General features: G+C 40.0%; 1 protein-coding gene across 2 annotated transcripts in view; it reads left to right on the top strand.

Moving 5' to 3' along the window:
* LOC117420001 (cGMP-inhibited 3',5'-cyclic phosphodiesterase 3A-like) overlaps nt 1-20,733 on the top strand; it is a 127,323-nt gene extending 106,590 nt beyond the window's left edge. For both annotated transcript variants that reach the window (XM_034033486.3, XM_034033487.3), the window contains exons 5-15: nt 1,016-1,223; nt 2,889-2,974; nt 4,757-4,944; nt 6,025-6,162; nt 7,116-7,227; nt 7,820-7,933; nt 9,028-9,227; nt 10,321-10,524; nt 16,221-16,382; nt 17,795-18,065; nt 18,383-20,733. In XM_034033486.3, coding sequence (XP_033889377.3) covers nt 1,016-1,223; nt 2,889-2,974; nt 4,757-4,944; nt 6,025-6,162; nt 7,116-7,227; nt 7,820-7,933; nt 9,028-9,227; nt 10,321-10,524; nt 16,221-16,382; nt 17,795-18,065; nt 18,383-18,654 — 1,955 coding nt within the window. In that variant the 3' untranslated portion in view covers nt 18,655-20,733. The remainder of the gene's footprint in view (nt 1-1,015; nt 1,224-2,888; nt 2,975-4,756; nt 4,945-6,024; nt 6,163-7,115; nt 7,228-7,819; nt 7,934-9,027; nt 9,228-10,320; nt 10,525-16,220; nt 16,383-17,794; nt 18,066-18,382) is intronic.
* The last annotated feature ends 3,724 nt before the right edge of the window (nt 20,734-24,457 follow it).

Below are 24,457 nucleotides of genomic sequence, written 5' to 3'. Positions count from 1 at the left end.
CCTCGACCCCCCTCCGATCGGCGTCAAGGAGGACCCTGTACGCGATGACGCTCCACACCCTCCACTTCCCCGCCCTCGTCTCCCGCCGAGACACCACTTGGTGGGAGCCCCTCCGACCCCAGAAGGACAAGAGTCCCCAGTGGGAGGCCCTGTACTCCCCGCTGGTCTCCAGGGGAGCCGGGGACTTGGGATGGAGGGTCCTGCACGGAGCGCTCACGTCAGGAGAGATCCTGCGTCACTTTACCGACTCGGACGCCGCATGCCCTTTCTGCGGACTGTCCGAGTCGGTAAGCCACATTTATTTTTTGTGCGCCAGGCTGCAGCCGTTTTTTCTTCTATTGAGGAACCTCCTGCTGCAGTTCTGGCTGCATTTCTCCCACATCCTCCTCATATTCGGGTAACCTGTTCGTGGCTCCACCAGGAAGAGGGACCTCCTCGTGAATCTGCTCCTGGCTCTTGCTAAACTGGCAATTTATAAGACCAGGAAGCGTAAGATGATCAGGGAGGGTCTCTTTGACTGTGGGGCCATGTTCAGGGCCCTTGTCCGATCAAGGGTTAAGTTGGAGCACGCCCACGCGGAGTCCGCTGGCGACATGGCCACCTTTGTCGACCAGTGGGCTCTAGGGGGCGTGCTCTGTACCACCTCCCCTTTGGTTTTGAATATTTAATTCACAGTCCTTTTTCAACCGTTTTTTCTTTAATTAGTTAAGGCCTAGTCCTTGTTGGCACCCCTATTTTAGGGGTGCTAAATTGAATTGCCGCTGGGCAGTCGGTGTAGACTAGCCACCAGGCCTTAAATAGGACTACTACTAAGAAGAAGAAGAAGAAGAAGAAGAAGAAGAAGAAGAAGAATAACCAAATGTATGTTGACATAACCAAGCTGTTCTGTAGAATATGCATCACCCGATATCAACAAATAGAAAAGTAATTTTGTTTTCTGCACATCTCTGCTTTCTTTTGTCCTCCTTAGTTTTTTTCTTTTAATGTGCTTATGACGAGGGTGTTCTTTTGCTAGGTTGTCCGCCTTCCAACATCTCACCTCTCACCTCCCCGTGCCATTCACCCATCCAGGGGACCCCGGCCAGTAGCCCCACCAGCAAACACTCCTCCGTCGAGTTCCCCGACATGACGGACCCTGCCCTGATCACCCAGCACAAACCCTCCACTCAGAGCTCCTCTGACCCCCTGGGGCCGCACAGGGACCCCTCGGCACTCTGTAGTAGGTAAGACTGTGGTGTGAACTTGTAGCCATGTTTCTTTTATTCTTTTCATTGCCATTCTCCATAACTATCCAACACTATATATCTATCAGAACGGCTCCATCCATATCATCCTGGCCGCCAGTTGCGATCGACACATTCAGGGCTGCTGGTTCCACCAGTGTCTAGGTACGTCACGCTAGGGGGTGGCAGTTTTTCTCGCCTTGCTCAGTGCAGCTCTAGGGAAGCAATCACTCATAGCAAGGGGCAGCTGCAATGACTTCACCTGCCAGTGGAAGTTTAATCATACAGCCAGGTGGTCCAGCCGTATTGAACCAGAAGATGAGGGCTTTACTGTCTGGTAAGGCCTGCCTCATGCAGTTCAATGTCCTGTATTTCTATATCTTCTGGCGGATTGATTTGGAACAGAGATTAAACATAGTTTGAAGAAAAACATCCATGGTCCTTTACAAGGGATTACAGACAGCATATTGATCAGTCGGGCTGCAGGAAATCTAAGATCCATTTTCTAATGTGCTATTAGGGTTACTCATAGCATCCCTTCCTTACTGTATTTTAAATTGATCTAATATGATTAGTGGAAGGGATATGAGAAAAAAAACATAATTTAATAAGAATTTCATGAAGCTTCTATTTTATTTTTTGTAGGTGACAAAACAACTAAAAGCGAGAATGTTTACTACAATAAAAAGAGAAAATATCTGAATCGTATAAAAATATCTGAATCATATAAAGATATCTAAATCGTATAAAGATATCTACAGGATAAAATAAATGACATTTTATATTCACCTGATGTGTTTTTTTATCAGCTACATATAAAATGTCATTTTTGTATCCTGTCGATATCTTTCTGTCCACAGAATCCGGGATAAAACAGTTCCGGGATAAAACAGTTGTCTGATGACATGGAATTGGCCACAACAAAGCAATCATTCTATTCCATTCCTAAACTGGGTGTAATAAGGCAGGGCAGTGCTATGTGTGGGAGGGCTGCTTGGCTTCCCAGCTCACAGTCCTCTTTCCATTGCACACTGTGGAATAATTGACCTGACACCCCTGAGATATGCAGTGGTTCTAAAGCCCTTGTGATAATTGTTTTCATCTATTATTAATTAAAGGAAGCTGTTAGTTGCAAAGCGACTCAAACCTGAACTTCTGCAGGCTTTTCAAAAATAGATGATGAAATCATTTTTTTCTCTGCTCAAGTTTTCAACTTGGGGCTCAGACTGGACCAGAGTATATTCCATCTGGGGAAAGCTGTTTTTTCTTTTGTGTAAATAATTCAAAACCATCTTCATTCAGCTTCTCGCATTGGTTTTTAAAATCTTCCAATTGTTATAGGCTTTCTAAGGTTGATTCCTTTATAAAAGCTTGCCATAGTAGAATCATAGCAAAGTGTACTAATACATACTGAAAACATGGTGAAGCATAGGTAAGCATTGTAAAGTAAAACGAGGTATGGTAAATCATATTAATAAACCAGGGTAAACTGTGGTACTTTAGGCACATTTTTGACATTTTCTGCTGGTTTGAACGCAAAACATGCTGCTTGCTTTAAGTTGTATAATTGAAACCAGTGGTACTAACTACGGCTTTTCTATTAAAAAAAGAAAAAAGAAGATGCCAAGCCTTTGCTAAATATACTTCTTTATATCCTTTTCCTAGCTGTGGAAGATCATTCAACAAAATAAACCTCAGTGAAGGCAGTCTGGACAGAGCGGAGACACCCACACATTCAATAAACAGGACAGGTAACGAGTACCCTCGTACTGGTGCAGCTAATTACCATTGTGTCATTCTATAGCAAGGAAAACGCAATCATTATTTGCTCGTGCCAGAGAAATGACAATACTACCATTGACTATGGCTGGTTACTCAGTTAATGTTCTCATGTATTGGTTCTTTGCTTGTTTTTTATTCTTTAATTTGGGATATGCAGATGTTCACATGCAAAGGTAGGGATGAAAACCCCATGCAGATTCCTGGTACCTGATCACTTCGTGTGTTGTGGCTCAATGTGTACAGTGGCTGCAATCAGACCAGCGGACCATGAGCAAAGCATCAGGATGCAGCAAAAAAACATTCTCTGCACAATAAAATAGGAACTATAAATATCGTTAAACAAACTAATAAGAGGTAATGGGCTAGATTCTCAAAGCTATTTACTCCAAATCGTCATTAGCGCAATGATTTTTTTTTCTAAATGGAAAAAAACCCACCAATTAAACATCTAAAATGAATAAGAAACAACTTAAGCCCCTGAATTAAAAGTCTTAAGGGTAGATGTACTAAAGTGTTGCGCCTGAAGCAATAGTAACAAACCAGTTTCAAACGAACTGGAAGCCTAGGGTGAAATGTACTAAACAGGAGCAATGCTCTTTAGTCACTTCTTAGGGAATGCTTTGCGGCAGCAGTTTTTCTTTGTGGTTCAGCATTAGATGAATATGTAATTATGGGCATTCCTGCATACATTTGCAAAAAGCAGATGGAGATAGTGCAAATGAGGGTTCTCAAATATTATAATGAGATGTACTAAAACTGCAAGAAAAAGGGTATTTTGTACCCACATTACCCTCTTCAATGTAAATGAAGACCAAATTAAGCACAAGTACAGGTTTGGCATTCACATAATTCTTGAGCTGCTGTCTGATTTAAAAGATGACCTGGAGCCTGTCACCCAGAGAAGCCATGCCATCCCTGCAGTGGTCAAACTATTGTCCATCCTGCATTATCATGCCTCTGGGTCCTTTCAGGGGACTGTGGCAGCTGTACTACTGTACTGTATACTGTATCAGCCTACTTTACATATTTATATTTTTACATAATGTAATATGTAGCCTACCCAAAACACATTAATGTTATTTCAGCACAATGATTTATACATTTAAAATACATGGATCACTATCTTGTGATCTTATGCCAAACAAAGGTACTAGTGTGTGATTAGGAAAAGCTTTTTGATAGAAACACATTTTTTATTTGGGGGTGAAGGTGGGGGCCCCACGAAAGATCTAATTTTTTATTATTTATTCTAAAAACATGTCGCACGACTCTTGCAATGTTAGAGATCTGGCTAAGATGACGCAACAGATATTTAAATGAGTATATTGCTGCTCTCTTCATGAACATATTTTCTTTTAGTACATACAACAAAATCTATACTTTGCGAATTGTCGCAACGAAGATGCATATTGTGGTATGTTTGCGCTGCGACTGGCCCATCTTAGTACACCTACACCTTAGTTGTTTATTTCTGGTTTTGTAACTTTATCGGATATGTTTCTCCTTTCTGAAAACAAAATTGTGCAAATGACGAATTGGAGTAAATAGCTTTGAGAATTTAGCCCAAGATGTTAAAACTTCAGATAGATCTTTAAGCTATCTAATGTTTCAGCATCTTTATTCTGCCGGCTACAGTATTGTAGATCACCCTCTGTGATGGTCATTCTTTTTCCTTCTGGGTTTTCTGAAGCAGCACTGTATGTGCTGATCATCATCCTGTAGTAAGTCCACTCTTGTTTTGCAATGCACAGAGGACCCTGCTCAAGCGACGTCGGACTACGACAGCACCCACGAAACCAACAACAGTGACAGCAGCGACATCGCCCAGAACGAGGACCATCCCGAGTGTTCCAAAGCGCAGGGCGAGCCCAGGGAAGGGTCTGTCTGCAGATCGTACAGACCAGACACCCTCATCTTGCAGCCCTTGATGCCACCCGAGGTATATAACAAACCAGAAACCCTCAGCTTAATGTCACCCGTGGTATATCACAGACCAGAAACCCTCAGCTTAATGACACCGTGAGGTATATAACAGACCAGACACCCTCATCTTAATGCCACCCGTGGTATATCACAGACCAGAAACCCTCATCTTAACCATGGTATATTACAGACCAGACACCCTCATCTTAACCGTGGTATATCACAAACCAGACACCCTCAGCAGCAGTGTGGAGTAGTGGTTAGGACTCTGGACTCTTGACCGGAGGGTGATGGGTTCAATCCTAGGTGGGGGACACTGCTGCTGTACCCTTGAGCAAGGTACTTTACCTAGATTGCTCCAGTAAAAACCCAACTGTATAAATGGGTAATTGTATGTAAAAATAATGTGATATCTTGTAACAATTGTAAGTCGCCCTGGATAAGGGCATCTGCTAAGAAATAAATAATAATAATAATAATAATAATAATAATAATAATAATAATAATAATAATAATAATAATAATAATAATAATAATCGTGCACCCCTTAATGCCACCTGTAATAGAAGCACTGGCCTCTCAGACCCACGGCAAGACATATATTATATGAGGAGTGGAAACTCCCTGCCATTCGCTTTCACTGGCATTCCAGATCCTGTTATCCTGACATAAAACAATAGGGCTCAGTTTGGAAACAACACATGGCATAAAGAATCCATTGACAGCCTGTAAGGTTTGTGAATTCAGGTAAACATGGAATTAACTACTTTGTTACGCTATAAGGAGTCCAGACCATGTTTCATATGTTAAAAGTTTACCATGTATAAGCTAAAAATCCCCACATCTTTGTTATCATGATGACACTGTCTGTGACTTTAAAACTACAGTCTATGCTCAACATTCAGCACAGTTTCAAAGTGGTTGTGTAACTTTGACCCCTAGGCTGTAAGCAAAGTGAAGACCCCAGAGGTGCAAGGGGTCATGCAGTGAGTACCATTCCAACAAGCCAGCAGCCATCCACTGGCATTCTCTGCAATGTGAAGTACTGCAAAGTGAGAGTTAAGGAGATGGTATGTGCCCTGTCTGTCTGCTGCAGGACAAGCCCATTCTGGCTGCAGAGCCCTTGGTGATGGAACACCTCCACCCCATCATGGAGCAGCTGAACAACTGGAACTTCCCCATCTTCGACCTGGTGGAGAGGACCGGGGGAAAGTGTGGCTGCATCCTTAGCCAGGTGGGTCCTCAACCTCCTCAGACAGAGTAGTGGAGCTGTGCCCACTTTGCATTTGAAAAAAAGGCATTCAGTTTTCTAGCTCTATGGTCTTGGAACAAACTTCAGGAAGAACTTAAAATGACTGTCTTGATAACTTTAAAGGTATCCATCTGTGTAGACGAGACATGGTTTTGTTTTGGTCAGTGCTCTTAAAGTGTTTGAAATGGTTGTGTTCATTTAAACTTGTGTGTTTTTTGTATTATATGCCACCTTCTTGACCAGGTCTCCCTTGAAAGGGGGTTCTAATCTCAAAAGGACTTTACTGGTTAAATAAAAAAAAAAAACATAATAATGTATAAATAAAATAAATAAATAAACAGTACCAAAAGCTTGGTAAAACATGGTAAAAAAATACATATACAAGCTACAGTAAATGCGTGGCAAAAGAAGGACTTGTAGTAATTGCACATCTTTAAAAAGACACAAGACAGCTCAGGATTTACAACACAGTGCTTATAAGATTGTGAAACCCCTTTAACACCTGCCCCTCCCCCCCTCCAGCACTGTGACAGCACTGAGCATGTGATTGAGTGGGGGCTCCAGAAGCTGGCTATGTGTGTAGCGGGTATCCTGCCCCCTCCAGCACTGTGACAGCACTGAGCATGTGATTGAGTGGGGGCTCCAGAAGCTGGCTCTCTGTGTAGCGGGTATCCTGCCCCCTCCAGCACTGTGACAGCACTGAGCGTGTGATTGAGTGGGGGCTCCAGAAGCTGGCTCTCTGTGTAGCGGGTATCCTGCCCCCTCCAGCACTGTGACAGCACTGAGCGTGTGATTGAGTGGGGGCTCCAGAAGCTGGCTCTCTGTGTAGCGGGTATCCTGCCCCCTCCAGCACTGTGACAGCACTGAGCGTGTGATTGAGTAGGGGCTCCAGAAGCTGGCTCTCTTTTACCAGCCCCTGCCTCTCTGTGTTGCAGGTATCCTACAAGCTCTTTGAAGACACAGGGCTTTTCGAAACGTTTAAGATCCCGGTCAGAGAGTTCATTAATTACTTTCATGCGCTGGAGAATGGATACAGAGACATACCTTGTGAGTAACCCCTTCTGTTTATACAGCATTGTTTGAAGAGAAGCTTCAAAAGTAATGGTGTTTTTTCTCTTTCTATTACTGATTGTGACTGTACTGAAAGTGCGATCCCTCACTCACATCCCTGATCACTGCCCAACACGCTTCTGCAGGAGGTACAAATGCAATCCATCTGGAGAGCCCAGATGCCCTTGAATGGCTTTCCAGTCTCAACATACAGCTAAAATCCCGGGCCATTGCTTTTCAAATGCCATACGAAAGAGAGACCATTTGAAAGTGTTTGCGATCATTTTGAGGATTCTGGGTTCTTTTGCTCCCATGTTGAGTTATTATCTCTCCGAATCTGCCTACATTTAAACATAATTACAATGCTATTGTGCATAGTTCCAGTTCACTTCACGGGTAAATCTTTTTGCAAAATGTATGTAAGTACACAATTGTATCAGAAAAGGGTTAGGGTTAGGTTTTTATATCTTTCACCACTAGAGGGAATCAGAAGGCTGCCACAGCATGTTACATTCTCAGAGACTATGTTGTAGTGCCAGTCTTTGCAATGTATCTATTTATGTATTTATATATTTTTTGTTATGAACAGATCACAACAGAATCCATGCCACCGATGTTCTGCATGCAGTCTGGTACCTCACAACCCAGCAGATTCCTGGACTCCCAAGTGCACTCAATGACCACGGCTCTGTCAGCGATTCAGGTAGCGGCTTGCCCACTCCAGTTGCTGACTGTAACAGAAAGGTCTGTGCAGAGTCCCATACGGGATTATCTGAGGTCAGCTAATTTAGAAACTGGTAAATGTCAGCACCCTGAACAGAGTGTCAATGATGCCTGATGATCACCCAGAGCTCTGTGGGGTGCTTGTGAAGATCTGGGAGCTGACAGACTGTTACTGAACACACCAACACCTTTCTCAAAACACATTCGGCTGACCCCTCAGTGTAATAAAATTGTTTAATGAAGCATCATCACTTACTGCAATCATGTAGTGTTTATTTTTTCAAGGAAGCAGCTGATTCAGTAGAGAAAACACTTTCCTTTTGAGTAACAACATTAAAGATGAACTAAAAAAAATAAAACTAAGAAAACCATTTAAAAGGCAAAGAGAGTAACTGATACCTGCTTTCTTGATTATTGTATTGTTTCTTAAAGAGTCATTTAGCTTCAAATTATTTAGATATATTTTAGTTTTTAATTTTATTGTTCCCTTACATTCTCAGTGGTTCTTATTCCAATATGGTACTCAAATATTATTATTATTATTATTATTATTATTATTATTATTATTATTATTATTATTATTATTATTATTATTATTATTATTATTATTATTATTATTTTGGGTTGGTTAGGGTGATTTGAGTTCAGAAGCTGCTCCAGTTACTTACTGTCCACATATGTAATGTGGGTTAGATCATATATTAGTACAGCAGCGTATTGCCAAAAAAAAAAACCTAAATAAAAGTTAACTTGATGCAAAGCTGTAGGTTACTGGATGCACCGGCACTTACTTTTAAAAGGCATTTTGGCGGATCAAGTCTACATTACATTATCAATGGAAGGCAACGGAAGAGCAGCTCCTCAACTCAGTGAACCCACCTCGACACAGACTCAGTATTATTTTTCATTTGAATTGATGTATTTATTCTTATGCTTATTGGCCAATGTATCTTATGCTTTATAACGATCATTTCGTTAGTTGTCCATTAATTGACCTATTTTCACGAGCACGTGTGTTTCCATTGCTGACCTGCTCGCTCCATGTTTCTTGTGTTTTCGGTTTGTTTCACACAGACTCGGACAGTGGTATCACTCACGGTCATATGGGATATGTTGTATCAAAAACGTACAGCGCTACAGAAGACCATTACGGCTGCCTGTCTGCTAACATCCCTGCCCTGGAGCTGATGGCGCTGTACGTTGCTGCAGCCATGCATGATTACGATCACCCAGGAAGAACAAACGCCTTTCTGGTGGCCACCAGTGCCCCTCAGGTAAGCAGGATTGAAACAGGAAAAACAGGGATTTCAAATTCATAGCAGAGTCTACCCTTATACAAGCTGACCACGGTCATGGTGCAGCTTTCCCATGCTTTGAGTATGCATTGACCTTAGCTTACCATGGTTTGCCATGTTTTTGTATATGTTTCAGCAGACCTCTCTGGTCTTTACAGAGAACTTTGCTATGCTTTTATTAGGTGAAACTTTTATAAGGGTTCAGAGCAGTCTATATTCACTTGTCCTTGTATCTTTGCCATCATTGTATCCTTGTTTACATTGACTTAGAGTAAGCATTAATATTATCAGCTATAGTTGGGCACAAACATGGGGTATACTTCCTATACGCACCTAGAAGCTCCTGGAGTTGTGCTTGGATGCACCCATGAGTTTCATCCAGTCAGAGTGACGAATGGAACCAATGTACATGCTGCCAGTCGAAGAGAATACTGATAACAAAGCACACAAAGACAGTGAGAAAGGCCCTTGCTGTCAAGTCCTGCTGAAATGTATTACCCAACACCATGCGTCTAGTGCGGCTTGATCAAATTCCAAACATCATAAGTACCATTCTGACTTCCCCTCGACAGACCCCTGGTTCGCAGTGCTGTCCCAATACTTTCCAGCACACTGCCAGCAAAGGACTGAACCACTACAGAACAAGTCAGTCCACACATAGATTACTAAAACAAAAAAATGAAAAAATCTTTAGCAGCAATACCAGAGCTCAACTTCACTTTGCAGTTCTCTCGCCCAAATTTAAACGACATATCTTATATAATAAGACACGCCTTAAGTGCGATGCATTAACGATGCAAGGTTTACAGCCCTGAAAGAGCGTTCAAGGGCCACACAAGAGGTACTCATGTTTCTGAAAATGCAGGCAATTACTAAGTTTAGACTGGAACAGCGGTTCCAGTAGCTCACCTAGGGGTCGGAGGACGTTCACTGACCTTTAGTTCTCTTGAGCTGTCGTGAGGAATTTCTGTGTTGAGGGAACATGATTGGACATTAGGGGATAAAAATGGGGGGTGTAATTAGGCTTAATATTTATGGACATGCCCTGCAATAACCTCTTTGTTTCGGGCAGGCTGTGTTGTACAACGACCGGTCAGTGCTGGAGAACCACCACGCCGCGTCCGGCTGGAATCTGTTCATGTCTCAGCCGGAGTACAACTTCCTTGTGAACCTGGACCACGCGGAGTTCAAGCGCTTCCGCTTCCTCGTCATAGAGGCCATCCTGGCCACGGATCTCAAGAAACACTTTGATTTTCTGTCAGCTTTCAATTCCAAGGTAACTGGGTTTCAGCTGCTTGGGCTGCCTGTGTTGCCCTAGTGTGGAATCATTAACTATGATCACAGGGTGAGCGTGGATAAGCGGCCTTGGTCTCGGCAAACGACTGCCCCTGTGTATCTTGTATTGTGCATTGGACCATGATAAAAGGAGATACGTTGAATTAAATAACTTATTTGGCAATGTTGAAGTGATTCAAGTTGACTTTGTCAATCAATAACGTTACCAAACCACAAATAAACACTCAGCAATTCATTTGGAAGCCTGTAAGTAGCCTCACGGGCTGATCAAAGAATAACAGTTAACCTGATAATACAAGGGAGAGTGTCCTGAAGGGCACATTGGTCAATGCAACCTGTACCCTAAACTCTGCCGTGATCGGTTAGGATTGCATGTCTTAATAAGCAGGGTGTTGTGCTATCCCTAACCCTAACTCTATGCTGCGCACTGCCGTGTCAGTTAGGATTGCATGTCTTAATAAGCAGGGTGTTGTGCTAACCCTAACCCTAACCCTAACTCTATGCTGCGTGTCAGTTAGGATTGTTTTAATAAGGAAATGTTTTATTTGAACTTTGAGGACTTCTGTTTATCTCTCTAAATGAGAAGTCTTTAAAATCTTATAAGGACTTGGCAAAATGAATGCTAGCCGATACTTTAGACTCAGCACAGAAACCAGCACTAAAGGACACAGCTGGAAGTTGGGTGGAGACAGGATTAGGGCAGGAGGCACTGTTTTACACAGATAGTGGTGACGGTATGGGATAGGTTACCAAGCCATGCTGTTAATGTAGAGTCATTGGGATCCTTTCAGACCAAGCTGAAGTTTTAAGAGCAACCAGCTTGTAGGAACTGGACGATCACTGGTGGGCTGGACGGCTCCTCTCACTTGCATATGTTCTAATGTTCTTATGTTTAGACAGTTTACGCAAGAGAAATATTAACTTCAGTTTCTTCAGTTGCAGCTGAAAGAAAAATCCATTATGTGGTGCTGGTGTCCAACAAGTCATACTGCAAGCCCAACACCCCAGACCCACTTTTAACAGAGTTGTGTAGCAGTAATGGAAAAAAAAAACTTTGTCAAATACATTTACATGTATTTATATAGCAATGGCTATACAATAGTTATACTAAAACATGTTAGCTTACTAATAGAGTTAGAAGTATGAAGTATTGTACCCAATAGTCAAAACTATTAAAAACAAGACATCTATTCGGTTATATTTGGAATGAAAATTAAACTATTAAATATAACAGGTTAACAGTAGCACAATGGAAATAGCTTGCACATAGCAAAACTGAAAAACACTCTGCTTTCATGAGATTAGTGCTTGCACATAATACTGAAAAACACTGCTTTCATGAGATTAGTGCTTGCACATAACTACTGAAAAACACTCTGCTTTCATGAGATTAGTGCTTGCACATAACTACTGAAAAACACTCTGCTTTCATGAGATTAGTGCTTGTGCACATAACTACTGAAAAACACTCTGCTTTCATGAGATTAGTGCTTGCACATAACTACTGAAAAACACTCTGCTTTCATGAGATTAGTGCTTGCACATAATACTGAAAAACACTCTGCTTTCATGAGGTTAGTGCTTGCACATAATACTGAAAAACACACTGCTTTCATGAGATTCGTGCTTGCACATAATACTGAAAAACACTCTGCTTTCATGAGATTAGTGCTTGCACATAATACTGAAAAACACTCTGCTTTCATGAGGTTAGTGCTTGCATGTAACTACTGAAAAACACTCTGCTTTCATGAGGTTAGTGCTTGCACATAATACTGAAAAAACACTCTGCTTTCATGAGATTAGTGCTTGCACATAATACTGAAAAACACTCTGCTTTCATGAGGTTAGTGCTTGCATGTAACTACTGAAAAACACTCTGCTTTCATGAGGTTAGTGCTTGCACATAATACTGAAAAAACACTCTGCTTTCATGAGATTAGTGCTTGCACATAATACTGAAAAACACTCTGCTTTCATGAGGTTAGTGCTTGCACATAATACTGAAAAACACTCTGCTTTCATGAGATTAGTGCTTGCACATAACTACTGAAAAACACTCTGCTTTCATGAGATTAGTGCTTGTGCACATAACTACTGAAAAACACTCTGCTTTCATGAGATTAGTGCTTGCACATAACTACTGAAAAACACTCTGCTTTCATGAGATTAGTGCTTGCACATAATACTGAAAAACACTCTGCTTTCATGAGGTTAGTGCTTGCACATAATACTGAAAAAACACTCTGCTTTCATGAGATTAGTGCTTGCACGTAACTACTGAAAAACACTCTGCTTTCATGAGATTAGTGCTTGCACATAATACTGAAAAACACTCTGCTTTCATGAGATTAGTGCTTGCACATAATACTGAAAAACACTCTGCTTTCATGAGATTAGTGCTTGCACATAATACTGAAAAACACTCTGCTTTCATGAGGTTAGTGCTTGCATGTAACTACTGAAAAACACTCTGCTTTCATGAGGTTAGTGCTTGCACATAATACTGAAAAAACACTCTGCTTTCATGAGATTAGTGCTTGCACATAATACTGAAAAACACTCTGCTTTCATGAGGTTAGTGCTTGCATGTAACTACTGAAAAACACTCTGCTTTCATGAGGTTAGTGCTTGCACATAATACTGAAAAAACACTCTGCTTTCATGAGATTAGTGCTTGCACATAATACTGAAAAACACTCTGCTTTCATGAGGTTAGTGCTTGCACATAATACTGAAAAACACTCTGCTTTCATGAGATTAGTGCTTGCACATAATACTGAAAAACACTCTGCTTTCATGAGATTAGTGCTTGCACATAACTACTGAAAAACACTCTGCTTTCATGAGATTAGTGCTTGCACATAATACTGAAAAACACTCTGCTTTCATGAGGTTAGTGCTTGCACATAATACTGAAAAACACTCTGCTTTCATGAGGTTAGTGCTTGCACATAATACTGAAAAACACTCTGCTTTCATGAGATTAGTGCTTGTGCACATAACTACTGAAAAACACTCTGCTTTCATGAGATTAGTGCTTGCACATAACTACTGAAAAACACTCTGCTTTCATGAGATTAGTGCTTGTGCACATAACTACTGAAAAACACTCTGCTTTCATGAGGTTAGTGCTTGCACATAATACTGAAAAACACTCTGCTTTCATGAGGTTAGTGCTTGCACATAATACTGAAAAACACTCTGCTTTCATGAGATTAGTGCTTGCACATAATACTGAAAAACACTCTGCTTTCATGAGATTAGTGCTTGTGCACATAACTACTGAAAAACACTCTGCTTTCATGAGGTTAGTGCTTGCACATAATACTGAAAAACACTCTGCTTTCATGAGGTTAGTGCTTGCACATAATACTGAAAAACACTCTGCTTTCATGAGATTAGTGCTTGCACATAATACTGAAAAACACTCTGCTTTCATGAGATTAGTGCTTGCACGTAACTACTGAAAAACACTCTGCTTTCATGAGATTAGTGCTTGCACATAATACTGAAAAACACTCTGCTTTCATGAGATTAGTGCTTGCACATAATACTGAAAAACACTCTGCTTTCATGAGATTAGTGCTTGCACATAATACTGAAAAACACTCTGCTTTCATGAGATTAGTGCTTGCACATAATACTGAAAAACACTCTGCTTTCATGAGGTTAGTGCTTGCATGTAACTACTGAAAAACACTCTGCTTTCATGAGATTAGTGCTTGCACATAATACTGAAAAACACTCTGCTTTCATGAGATTAGTGCTTGTGCACATAACTACTGAAAAACACTCTGCTTTCATGAGATTAGTGCTTGCACATAACTACTGAAAAACACTCTGCTTTCATGAGATTAGTGCTTGTGCACATAACTACTGAAAAACACTCTGCTTTCATGAGGTTAGTGCTTGCACATAATACTGAAAAACACTCTGCTTTCATGAGGTTAGTGCTTGCACATAATACTGAAAAACACTCTGCTTTCATGAGATTAGTGCTTGCACATAATACTGAAAAACACTCTGCTTTCATGAGATTAGTGCTTGCACGTAACTACTGAAAAACACTCTGCTTTCATGAGATTAGTGCTTGCACATAATACTGAAAAACACTCTGCTTTCATGAGATTAGTGCTTGCACATAATACTGAAAAACACTCTGCTTTCATGAGATTAGTGCTTGCACATAATACTGAAAAACACTCTGCTTTCATGAGATTAGTGCTTGCACATAATACTGAAAAACACTCTGCTTTCATGAGGTTAGTGCTTGCATGTAACTACTGAAAAACACTCTGCTTTCATGAGATTAGTGCTTGCACATAATACTGAAAAACACTCTGCTTTCATGAGGTTAGTGCTTGCACATAATACTGAAAAACACTCTGCTTTCATGAGATTAGTGCTTGCACATAATACTGAAAAACACTCTGCTTTCATGAGGTTAGTGCTTGCACATAATACTGAAAAACACTCTGCTTTCATGAGATTAGTGCTTGCACATAACTACTGAAAAACACTCTGCTTTCATGAGGTTAGTGCTTGCACATAATACTGAAAAACACTCTGCTTTCATGAGATTAGTGCTTGCACATAATACTGAAAAACACTCTGCTTTCATGAGGTTAGTGCTTGCATGTAACTACTGAAAAACACTCTGCTTTCATGAGATTAGTGCTTGCACATAATACTGAAAAACACTCTGCTTTCATGAGGTTAGTGCTTGCATGTAACTACTGAAAAACACTCTGCTTTCATGAGATTAGTGCTTGCACATAATACTGAAAAACACTCTGCTTTCATGAGGTTAATGCTTGCACATAATACTGAAAAACACACTGCTTTCATGAGATTAGTGCTTGCACATAACTACTGAAAAACACTCTGCTTTCATGAGATTAGTGCTTGCACATAATACTGAAAAACACTCTGCTTTCATGAGATTAGTGCTTGCACATAATACTGAAAAACACTCTGCTTTCATGAGATTAGTGCTTGCACATAATACTGAAAAACACTCTGCTTTCATGAGATTAGTGCTTGCACATAACTACTGAAAAACACTCTGCTTTCATGAGATTAGTGCTTGCACATAACTACTGAAAAACACTCTGCTTTCATGAGATTAGTGCTTGCACATAACTACTGAAAAACACTCTGCTTTCATGAGATTAGTGCTTGCACATAACTACTGAAAAACACTCTGCTTTCATGAGGTTAGTGCTTGCACGTAACTACTGAAAAGCACTCTTATTTAGCAGAATATCGATAAAGTGATCATAATCACAGCTTTAGGACATTTTATTTTATTTTAAACATGACAGCTAGCCTAAAAAAGGAAATCTGTGAAATAATGACATTGGGCCGTATTTTCAAAGCATTTACTCCAGTCCTTAATTAACTAATATTTTTTTGAAAGACACAAATTCAACAGTTATGTTCAAAATGGAGAAACAAACATAAAAAATAGGAATTCATGAAAGACTGGAGTAAAACATAAAACATAAAATGTGAGCCTGGGGACAGGTTTTTACCCCTCTTAGACATGTAAACAAGTAAGCGACCAATCATTCAGGGTGATATTACGTTCATAAAAACATATGTAAGATACAGATGCATGATATTTGGACAAGGATCAGTGTGTCTGATGTACTGTTTAAATCCTCTCTCCAGGTAAATGAAGACATTGGGCCTGGCATCGACTGGTCCAATGAAAATGACCGCTTGCTCGTGTGCCAAATGTGTATTAAACTGGCCGACATCAACGGCCCTGCGAAGTGCAAAGACCTCCATCTGCAGTGGACCGAGGGGATCGTGAATGAGTTTTATGAACAGGTCAGTGTGTTTACGATCCTGGCAGGCAGACACACATCTCAGATTGTTTCCATGCTGAGCTCTTGTCACGGTAAAGGCAGCCACCAGTGGTGTTTTATGAATGTGCCCCTCTGTGGCAAAGGCTGAATGGAAAAGCCTATTGATAACACTGAAGCCCAGTGATAATTCACAGGGCAAGGGAAGTGCTTTCTACGCAGTTATCTCCAGGGAAAGACAAAAAAAACCCAACAACAACAAAATAGAACTAAGCCTGTCCAATAGGGGAAGCATCCTCTACTGGTCTAAGAGTATGCTTGAGTTTTTTGTTTGTTTGTGCTGCTAGTGCTCTTTTAAAGTGAAGTTCTGCATTTAAGAGTGCGCTTGAACAACAGTTTGTAACAAGGATTTGCAAATGCTTTCACTGGCTTTACAAAATGATGACGTATGTGTCTGTGCAATTAAGTATATTGTATAGTATATCTATGGATTGCAAAATAGCTTTTGTTTGATGTAACTGACAGAGGTTTTCTAAAGAATCTGTTGAGAAAATAAATATTCTAAGCTAGTTCCAGCAAAACAAATTAAAGAGTGTAATTGAGGAGAGTTAGAGTGTGCTGAGCTAATGGTAGGACGCTAGAGTATTTATAGGAATGAACCCTACTTCTCATTTCTCACATGCAAATACAATTTACGATACACAATCTCTATTATATTATAAAAAATAAGTTTCTTCAGCGCATTGAACACGGCTACACTGAAAAAGACACCAGCCGAAACGTTTGTCTACTTGACTTGAGCTATGAAGATTAGCCTGGGACAAAAAAGAGTTAGGTCTTCAAAAATCTTAAAAGGACTTGACAACATTAACCCCAGCCAATACTTTCAGCACAGCACAGAATCCAGGACCAGAGGGCATGGTTTGACATGAAGTGGCGATGAAGTCAGAGAGTCCATGGAATGGGCTTCCTACAGCTATGGCCAAAAGTTTTGCATCACACTAGATTTTTAGGATTGAGAAATAATGATAGAAAAATGTTAAAAATCTACAAAGAAACTACAAAATGATATTGCAATAGTCTACCAGAAGCCATAATAGTAGTACAGTATTTCATGTTAGATTTTGAAATGTCACATTTTTCCATTTTTGTCAGTTTTTCATTAAGTGTATATAATTCAATATGTTAAGTAACATTATTCAGCAGGTTTCATTCGACTTTATGAAGCAAAATTAGTTTTTTTTATCGTTATTTCTCAATCCTAAGAATCTAGGGTGATGAAAAACTTTTGGCCATAGCTGTAGACATTTGTTGAATCGTTGGAATACTGTAAGACCCAAATTGACAACTTCTTGAGATCAACCGCTGGGAGGCGCACCATCACTGCTGGGTGGAATGGCCTCTTCTCGTTCGTAACTGTTCTTTTGCTCATTGCAGGGGGATGAGGAGTCGAGCCTGGGCCTTCCCACCAGCCCCTTCATGGACCGCTCAGCCCCGCAGCTGGCCAAGCTGCAGGAGTCCTTCATCACCCACATCGTGGGGCCGCTCTGCAGCTCCTACAACTCGGCGGGCCTCATGCCTGGGCACTGGGTGGAGGGAGCCCCGGGCGAGGAGGAGGAGGAGGAGGTGGGGGCGGGGGACAGTGACGACAACGAGGAGGATGAAGACATGACAGAGGAAGACACCTCCGACAGCTCAGAGGCATCACGTAAGGCCTTTACTCTGTTCTTATTGTCATGCAATGGGTTCTCCTTAGAAAAGTTTACCCCAGTAAATCTGCACGATATATTTGCAGTTTTTCCCATGTTGTACTATGCTTTTTTAATATGCTTTGCCATACCTCTCTGGGCTTTGCAATGCTTACCACTTATGCTTTCACTATGCTTTATTACACTATGATTTTACTATGGGAAACTTTTCATAAGGGTACATAGTACTGATTGCTTGACTCTTTAGTTGAACATTCAGACGTTTATATCTCCTAGGCCTAAACTGTGATTCCTAACGTCCTTCGTCTCTCCGCAGGGAAAGAGGGTTGCAAGAAAAGGAGGAAAATCTATTGCCAGATCACCCAGCACCTGCTGGAGAACCACGAGATGTGGAAGAAGGTGATTGAGGAAGAGCAGAGGGCAGAGGAGGAGGAGCAGGAGAAGCACAGTGCAGAAGAGCCGACGAGAGAAGCCATCTTGGCAATCACAGAGGAGGAGGAAGAGGGGGCCAAGGAGGAGAGGGGAGGGGAGGGAGAAGGATCCAGAGGGAGTGGCACAACTGAGGCTCAAGAGCCGTGCACACACTGACAAGGGAACAGGGATTACCTGCAGAGACTGGCTGTGCGCGGACTCCTGTTATTTTACCAGCACATCACTTAGACACAACACTGTAGATGTTTCAGGATAATGTGCCTAAAGAAATGGGGAATGGGGGGGTTACTTTTATACATTTTTTTTGGTAAAAATTGGAAAGTAATAAATAAGGTCAGGTACAGAACGTGGACTTAAACTTCCGTTTGAGGAAGCTTCCACACCAGTCACGCAAAGGACTTTCCAAAAAAAGAGAGAAACACGAGAAGGATGTTGAAGACTGGTGTGTATATAGTGTACTTCAGTGTCCATTTTTTTATAAAACACACACATAGTGGAGGTTGACAAACAATGTAACACAGTGCTTAAAAAGCACTTTGTGTAGAATTCGCTGGAGAGTCTCTAGGTACAGATTTTTGTAGCTTTCATTCCATCGTATGAATTGGAGTGAAAAAAAATGTTTTAAAAAGATTTTATCAGACTTCTGATGTGCCCTGCCAATATGCTTTGTGGATTTCGTTTAGTGCACACAAACAAGCACTGTAGGCATCTTCATGTGTTCTTGTTTCCATGCTAGGAGTTATTGCTGATACCAATGACAGCATTGTGTTGTAAATATATGAGGAAGATTTGTTTTATTCAGTTTCTTTAGCTTCGGTAGACTATAAAAGCAAAGTTGTTGTTTTTTGTTGTTTTTTTTCCTCTAAATATTTCATTTTGTATTATTATTATTTTTTCAATATCAGCCATGTTCATAAATAACAAGATAAAGTTCAGGACCTTTACTATATATATATAAAAAAAAAAAAAACATTTGTCAGGAAAGTATGGATAACCAGGTCTCCAGAAATTCTTTAGTTCTAGTAATTCTGGCACTTTGTTAACAGGGTTCCAGCTTTTAAATGATTTCAAATCTGGGCTACATATCCCCAGCCCTCAATGAGCACTCACTGAGCTAGAGGCTAGATTTTAATGTGACCCAATTCCTTGAATATTGACTCTTCAAGATACAAGACCAAACAGGTTACAGCTGTGCACCATTAATCTGTATATATAGTGATTCCAAGAGTTCTGAAGACAGGGCTTTTTACTGAGTCGTTCTACCAAAGCTACAAACTGAGGCACAGAGTTTCCATTAGAAAAGATGTTTTGGGAGACTTTGGTGTTCATGCTTTAGGACACACACAGGACTCGACACAGTCACAGGCATCAGGAGAACAGCAGTTGGTAGCATCTGAACTAGCAAGCTTGTAAACCATAGAGAAGACAGCATTGAACTGGGCTGCACCCATATGACAGAATGACTGTAGCATAGTTCTACAGCGGGCATTCTTATTATAGTGCAGCAATCTAGTAACTAGAAAGCAACCCTGATTCAAACACATTTCTCAACACCAACACAGCTGTGCATTGCAAGGGGACAGGAGTTTGCATTGCTTGTTCTGTTGCTCAAGCTCAGATGTAGGGTACATCGGTAAAATTAAAATACTGTGATAATTCACCTCACTGCAGATTCAGGGACCACCTAACCGCTAAAGGGAAGAAATGCAGTGCCCAGTGCCGCAGAGGTGTTCTCACTGTGCTACCGTTAAGATGTAACTCCATTCATTAATGCAGCACACAGCGGTACTTCAATGGTACGCAGTGGGGTATTTCTGTGTACCTCCCCCTCTGTGGTGTGTGAGTAACAACTATACAAACCTGGGAAAGGAGGGAGGATTTGAAGCCTAATAAAAGGGACTCGTTTTACTTCTAATTAGCTCTTCAGAGATTTGAGACAGGAGCACAGGTTAAAGGAGTTACCATATTGGTAACGTTCTTTAAAAAAAAGTATGGGATTTAAAAATAAAATGAAACAAGATTTTTTTTTTCTTTGAAACAAAACAAACACACGTTTGTTGTCCAGTATTTCAGCTGTAAACTCAGGTTTTACAAACGAAGGGACACGAGGACAGCTTTGTATTTCATTTTAAAGGGACTGTTAAAAAGGCTTTTAAACAAGGGGGGAAAAAATAAGATAAACGTGCCAAAATGTTCCAGATACCTTGGAAATTAGTAAAGAATTTTTTATTTGTATTTTTTATTTTTGGTTTTGTTATAAATTACAATTGCTATGAATTGCAATTGGATATTTACGGGTTTGTATTTGAATACAGCTTTCAACTTCAGTGTTTTAGCTGATATGGGTGATGTAATGTTTTCTCTGGGCAAGGTGTTGTGTTTGTGAAAGGCTGAGGGGTAACATTGGACGAAAACTCTCTGACTAAAACTCCGCAGGTGACAGATAGAGCACTATGGAGACTGGGCTGCAATGTAAAAGGGTCACCCAGATGAACAGAGTTATTCAGTGTCCATGTGTATTTTGAAATGGCAGTCAGGCAAATCATTTAAAATCCTTCACTTTGTATTATTATTCACTGATACCCCACCAGACTGTATAAAATAACACATCTCACTGTGGAATCAATAGGATTTGCTGTAGAAGCAGTTGAATTGAAATCCAAGCATATTAAACATTTGATGAGGCAATGTGCTCCATGTTATTTCTGGTTGTTGTAGTTAAACCACCTGTCCGTTCTATATGAATCCGTTGGCTTCATATAGATCATCTGGTACTCTGGATAATGCACGGTGTAAGTTTTTGAGAGCCATCAGTGTAACAGTAAAATGATTATAAAATATTTATTGGACTTAGCCCACAGCAAGTGGGTTAAATTAACTGGGATTTTATTACAAACGGACTGATGGCAAATGAAAAAAGTAGCGTATGATCTCCATAACTCTAAGTTCTGCTTGGGACAGTGCCCGAGTCTATTGCAAAGAATGGGAACTTGCCTCATTTCACAGCAAAGTCATGACAGCTCCCATAGAGATACTGGGAACCCAGCCTTTCCTTTACCAGAGAACTGTGCATCAAGCAGCTCAGGAGGAATGGGAGGGGACGATCCACACAGCCCTCACCTGCTGTGGCTCCTCTGTTGATACAATGGGGTTTATTTTAATCATCAGACAGTGGCAGATCTTTATACCATCGCACTATCACGGACCTCCAGTGCACCGTCACCTGTACTGATCCACGGTATCTTTATTGGAAGGGTCAATAAATCAGCTGCAATTATTACAGAGTTAAAAATATCTGCCATAGTTTAGATCATTAAATGAACCTCAGTAACTCCAAAAAAAAGTGAAGACATGGTGGCATAAACTGTGCAGAGCCGCTGTGCAGAGAATAACATTACGCAGACACTGTGCTGCCAGAGGAGCTGCTGGGAATGAGGCTGTTCCTGTTAAGATCACATCAGAGTTTGCTGTAATGAGGCTGTTCCTGTTAAGATCACATCAGAGTTTGCTGTAATGAGGCTGTTCCTGTTAAGATCACATCAGAGTTTGCTGTAATGAGGCTGTTCCTGTTAAGATCACATCAGAGTTTGCTGTAATGAGGCTGTTCCTGTTAAGATCACATCAGAGTTTGCTGTAATGAGGCTGTTCCTGTTAAGATCACATCAGAGTTTACTGTAATGAGGATGTTCCTGTTAAGATCACATCAGAGTTTGCTGTAATGAGGCTGTTCCTGTTAAGATCACATCAGAGTTTGCTGTAATGAGGATGTTCCTGTTAAGATCACATCAGAGTTTGCTGTAATGAGGCTGTTCCTGTTAAGATCACATCAGAGTTTGCTGTAATGAGGCTGTTCCTGTTAAGATCACATCAGAGTTTGCTGTAATTAGGCTGTTCCTGTTAAGATCACATCAGAGTTTGCTGTAATGAGGCTGTTCCTGTTAAGCTCACATCAGAGTTTGCTGTAATGAGGCTGTTCCTGTTAAGATCACATCAGAGTTTGCTGTAAGGGGGGGGGGGGGGGTGATTCAGAACTTAAAAGACTTTTCTGTCTTTGATGTCAGCTATGAAGTTATGAATGCACTGTATATAAGAGGAAGCCGCAGTCATAGCTTACGTGTTGACCCTTCCTCATGTCTAGTGTAACTCATTGCTGAATGTTAAAAATCAAGCCTATCTGCTAGGTTACCTGAAGCTATTGTACTTTAGTAGTATGCATACAGTATGTGCATATTTGTGTAGGACAGTCGTTCAGTTATGCACACAATTCATGAGGTTGTGTACACAAACTAAGACTTGTTTCTGCTTGTAGATTTATATCTGAATGCAAAGCAAATTCACTAACAGAGAGCCAACAAAAACATTGATTTAATTAACAAATGACTGCTTTGTTCATAAATGTTATTATGCTCTTATGTTTCAAGTGAAAAGATGATACATTGATTTCAAATATCCGCACTGACATTCTCTGCAGCATTGGAAACAAAAACAAGAATCACAGTGCTGACCATATGCACTGATCATTGTAAAATCTGTACATTACAATAATGACTATTGTCAAACTGTGATATTACCCAGTATCTGATGTGATCTTAACAGGGTTTGACAGGATTGCATACCCTGTATCATCACAGGCTTAATGTCCCACAGGACTCAAGTGAAATCTGTGCTTAAGATGTGAATCTGTTGTTCACGAGATGGTTTTACATTTTTTAAAAATGATTCGTGATTTTCAAACCGTTTCCTTCATCTCCTGCTCCACACACATTCTATGAAATTTGACATGAAGATGCACTACTTAAACTTGCTTTCTAGAGTAGACGAAACAGCATTTTTCACACACACATATACATACTGTGTGTATATATATATATATATATATATATATATATATATATATATACACATACACACCAATACACCCCACACACACACACACCCACAGGGACGCTAATACGATATTGTGTTGAATGTATTATTCATATGAATTCAACATGATTTAAAAAATGAATAAGGTATTAAATCAAGTTCTATGTATATATGTGTGTGAGTGTGTGTGTGTGTGTGTGTGTGTGTGTGTGTAATTTTAACTGCACAAATATGCATATGTAATGTGTATTTGCATCAAGACTTCACCAAAGTGAGGAGATATATACTGTAGAGATTGCCACCTTCCATTGTTTTGGCTTTGTCTTAATGTCTTTTCAATACCATTAACATTAATAGAAACTTTTCATAACAAGGATAACCAAACAACCTTTAAACAATCAGAGATGGTTGACAAAAAAAAAAAAAAAAAACACAGCCTTGTATTTTTAATACTTCACAGACTGAAAAATTATTTACAGACTGAATAACTCTCACTAGTATCTTGCACTTAACACATGTAGCAATACTTATATATATATATATATTATATTATATATATATATATATATATATATATATATATATATATATATATATATATATATATATATATATATATATACATTCAGAAGTATTTGTTAAGTGAAAGATTATGGTTATATTTTTTTGCTGGTAAATGTTCCATTTTGTACAAAATATATTCTGTACAGATACAAAAAAAAAAATATTTTAGAAAAAACCTTATTTATTTTTACTGTTTTTGTAAGTTAGACACTATACTGTAGCTAATTTTTTTTGCCAGAATTACTGGAAGTGCCTCTTGGTAAAATGTATTATACAGTAAATATGTATTGAAATTCTTAGAAATATTTGTCACAAACTGAACAGTGTGTACGTTGTAATGTGAAGACGTTGAATTACATGGATTTCATTCTGTGGTATCCAGAGTTGTGTGCTTTTTTACTGTTCGTGCTGCCCCCATTCCTCGAGAACACTGTGGACAATTCATCTGACCTAAATGGTTAAAATTACATTTCGAATCAATAAAAGAAAAAGAAAACAACTACATTAGTTAATTTAAAATGATATAAAC

Source organism: Acipenser ruthenus, chromosome 14 (assembly GCF_902713425.1).
Source record: "Acipenser ruthenus chromosome 14, fAciRut3.2 maternal haplotype, whole genome shotgun sequence".
In the NCBI taxonomy this organism is placed as follows: domain Eukaryota; kingdom Metazoa; phylum Chordata; class Actinopteri; order Acipenseriformes; family Acipenseridae; genus Acipenser; species Acipenser ruthenus.
Note: the sequence above shows the minus strand (reverse complement) of the source record. Positions and strands in the feature narration are given on the sequence as shown.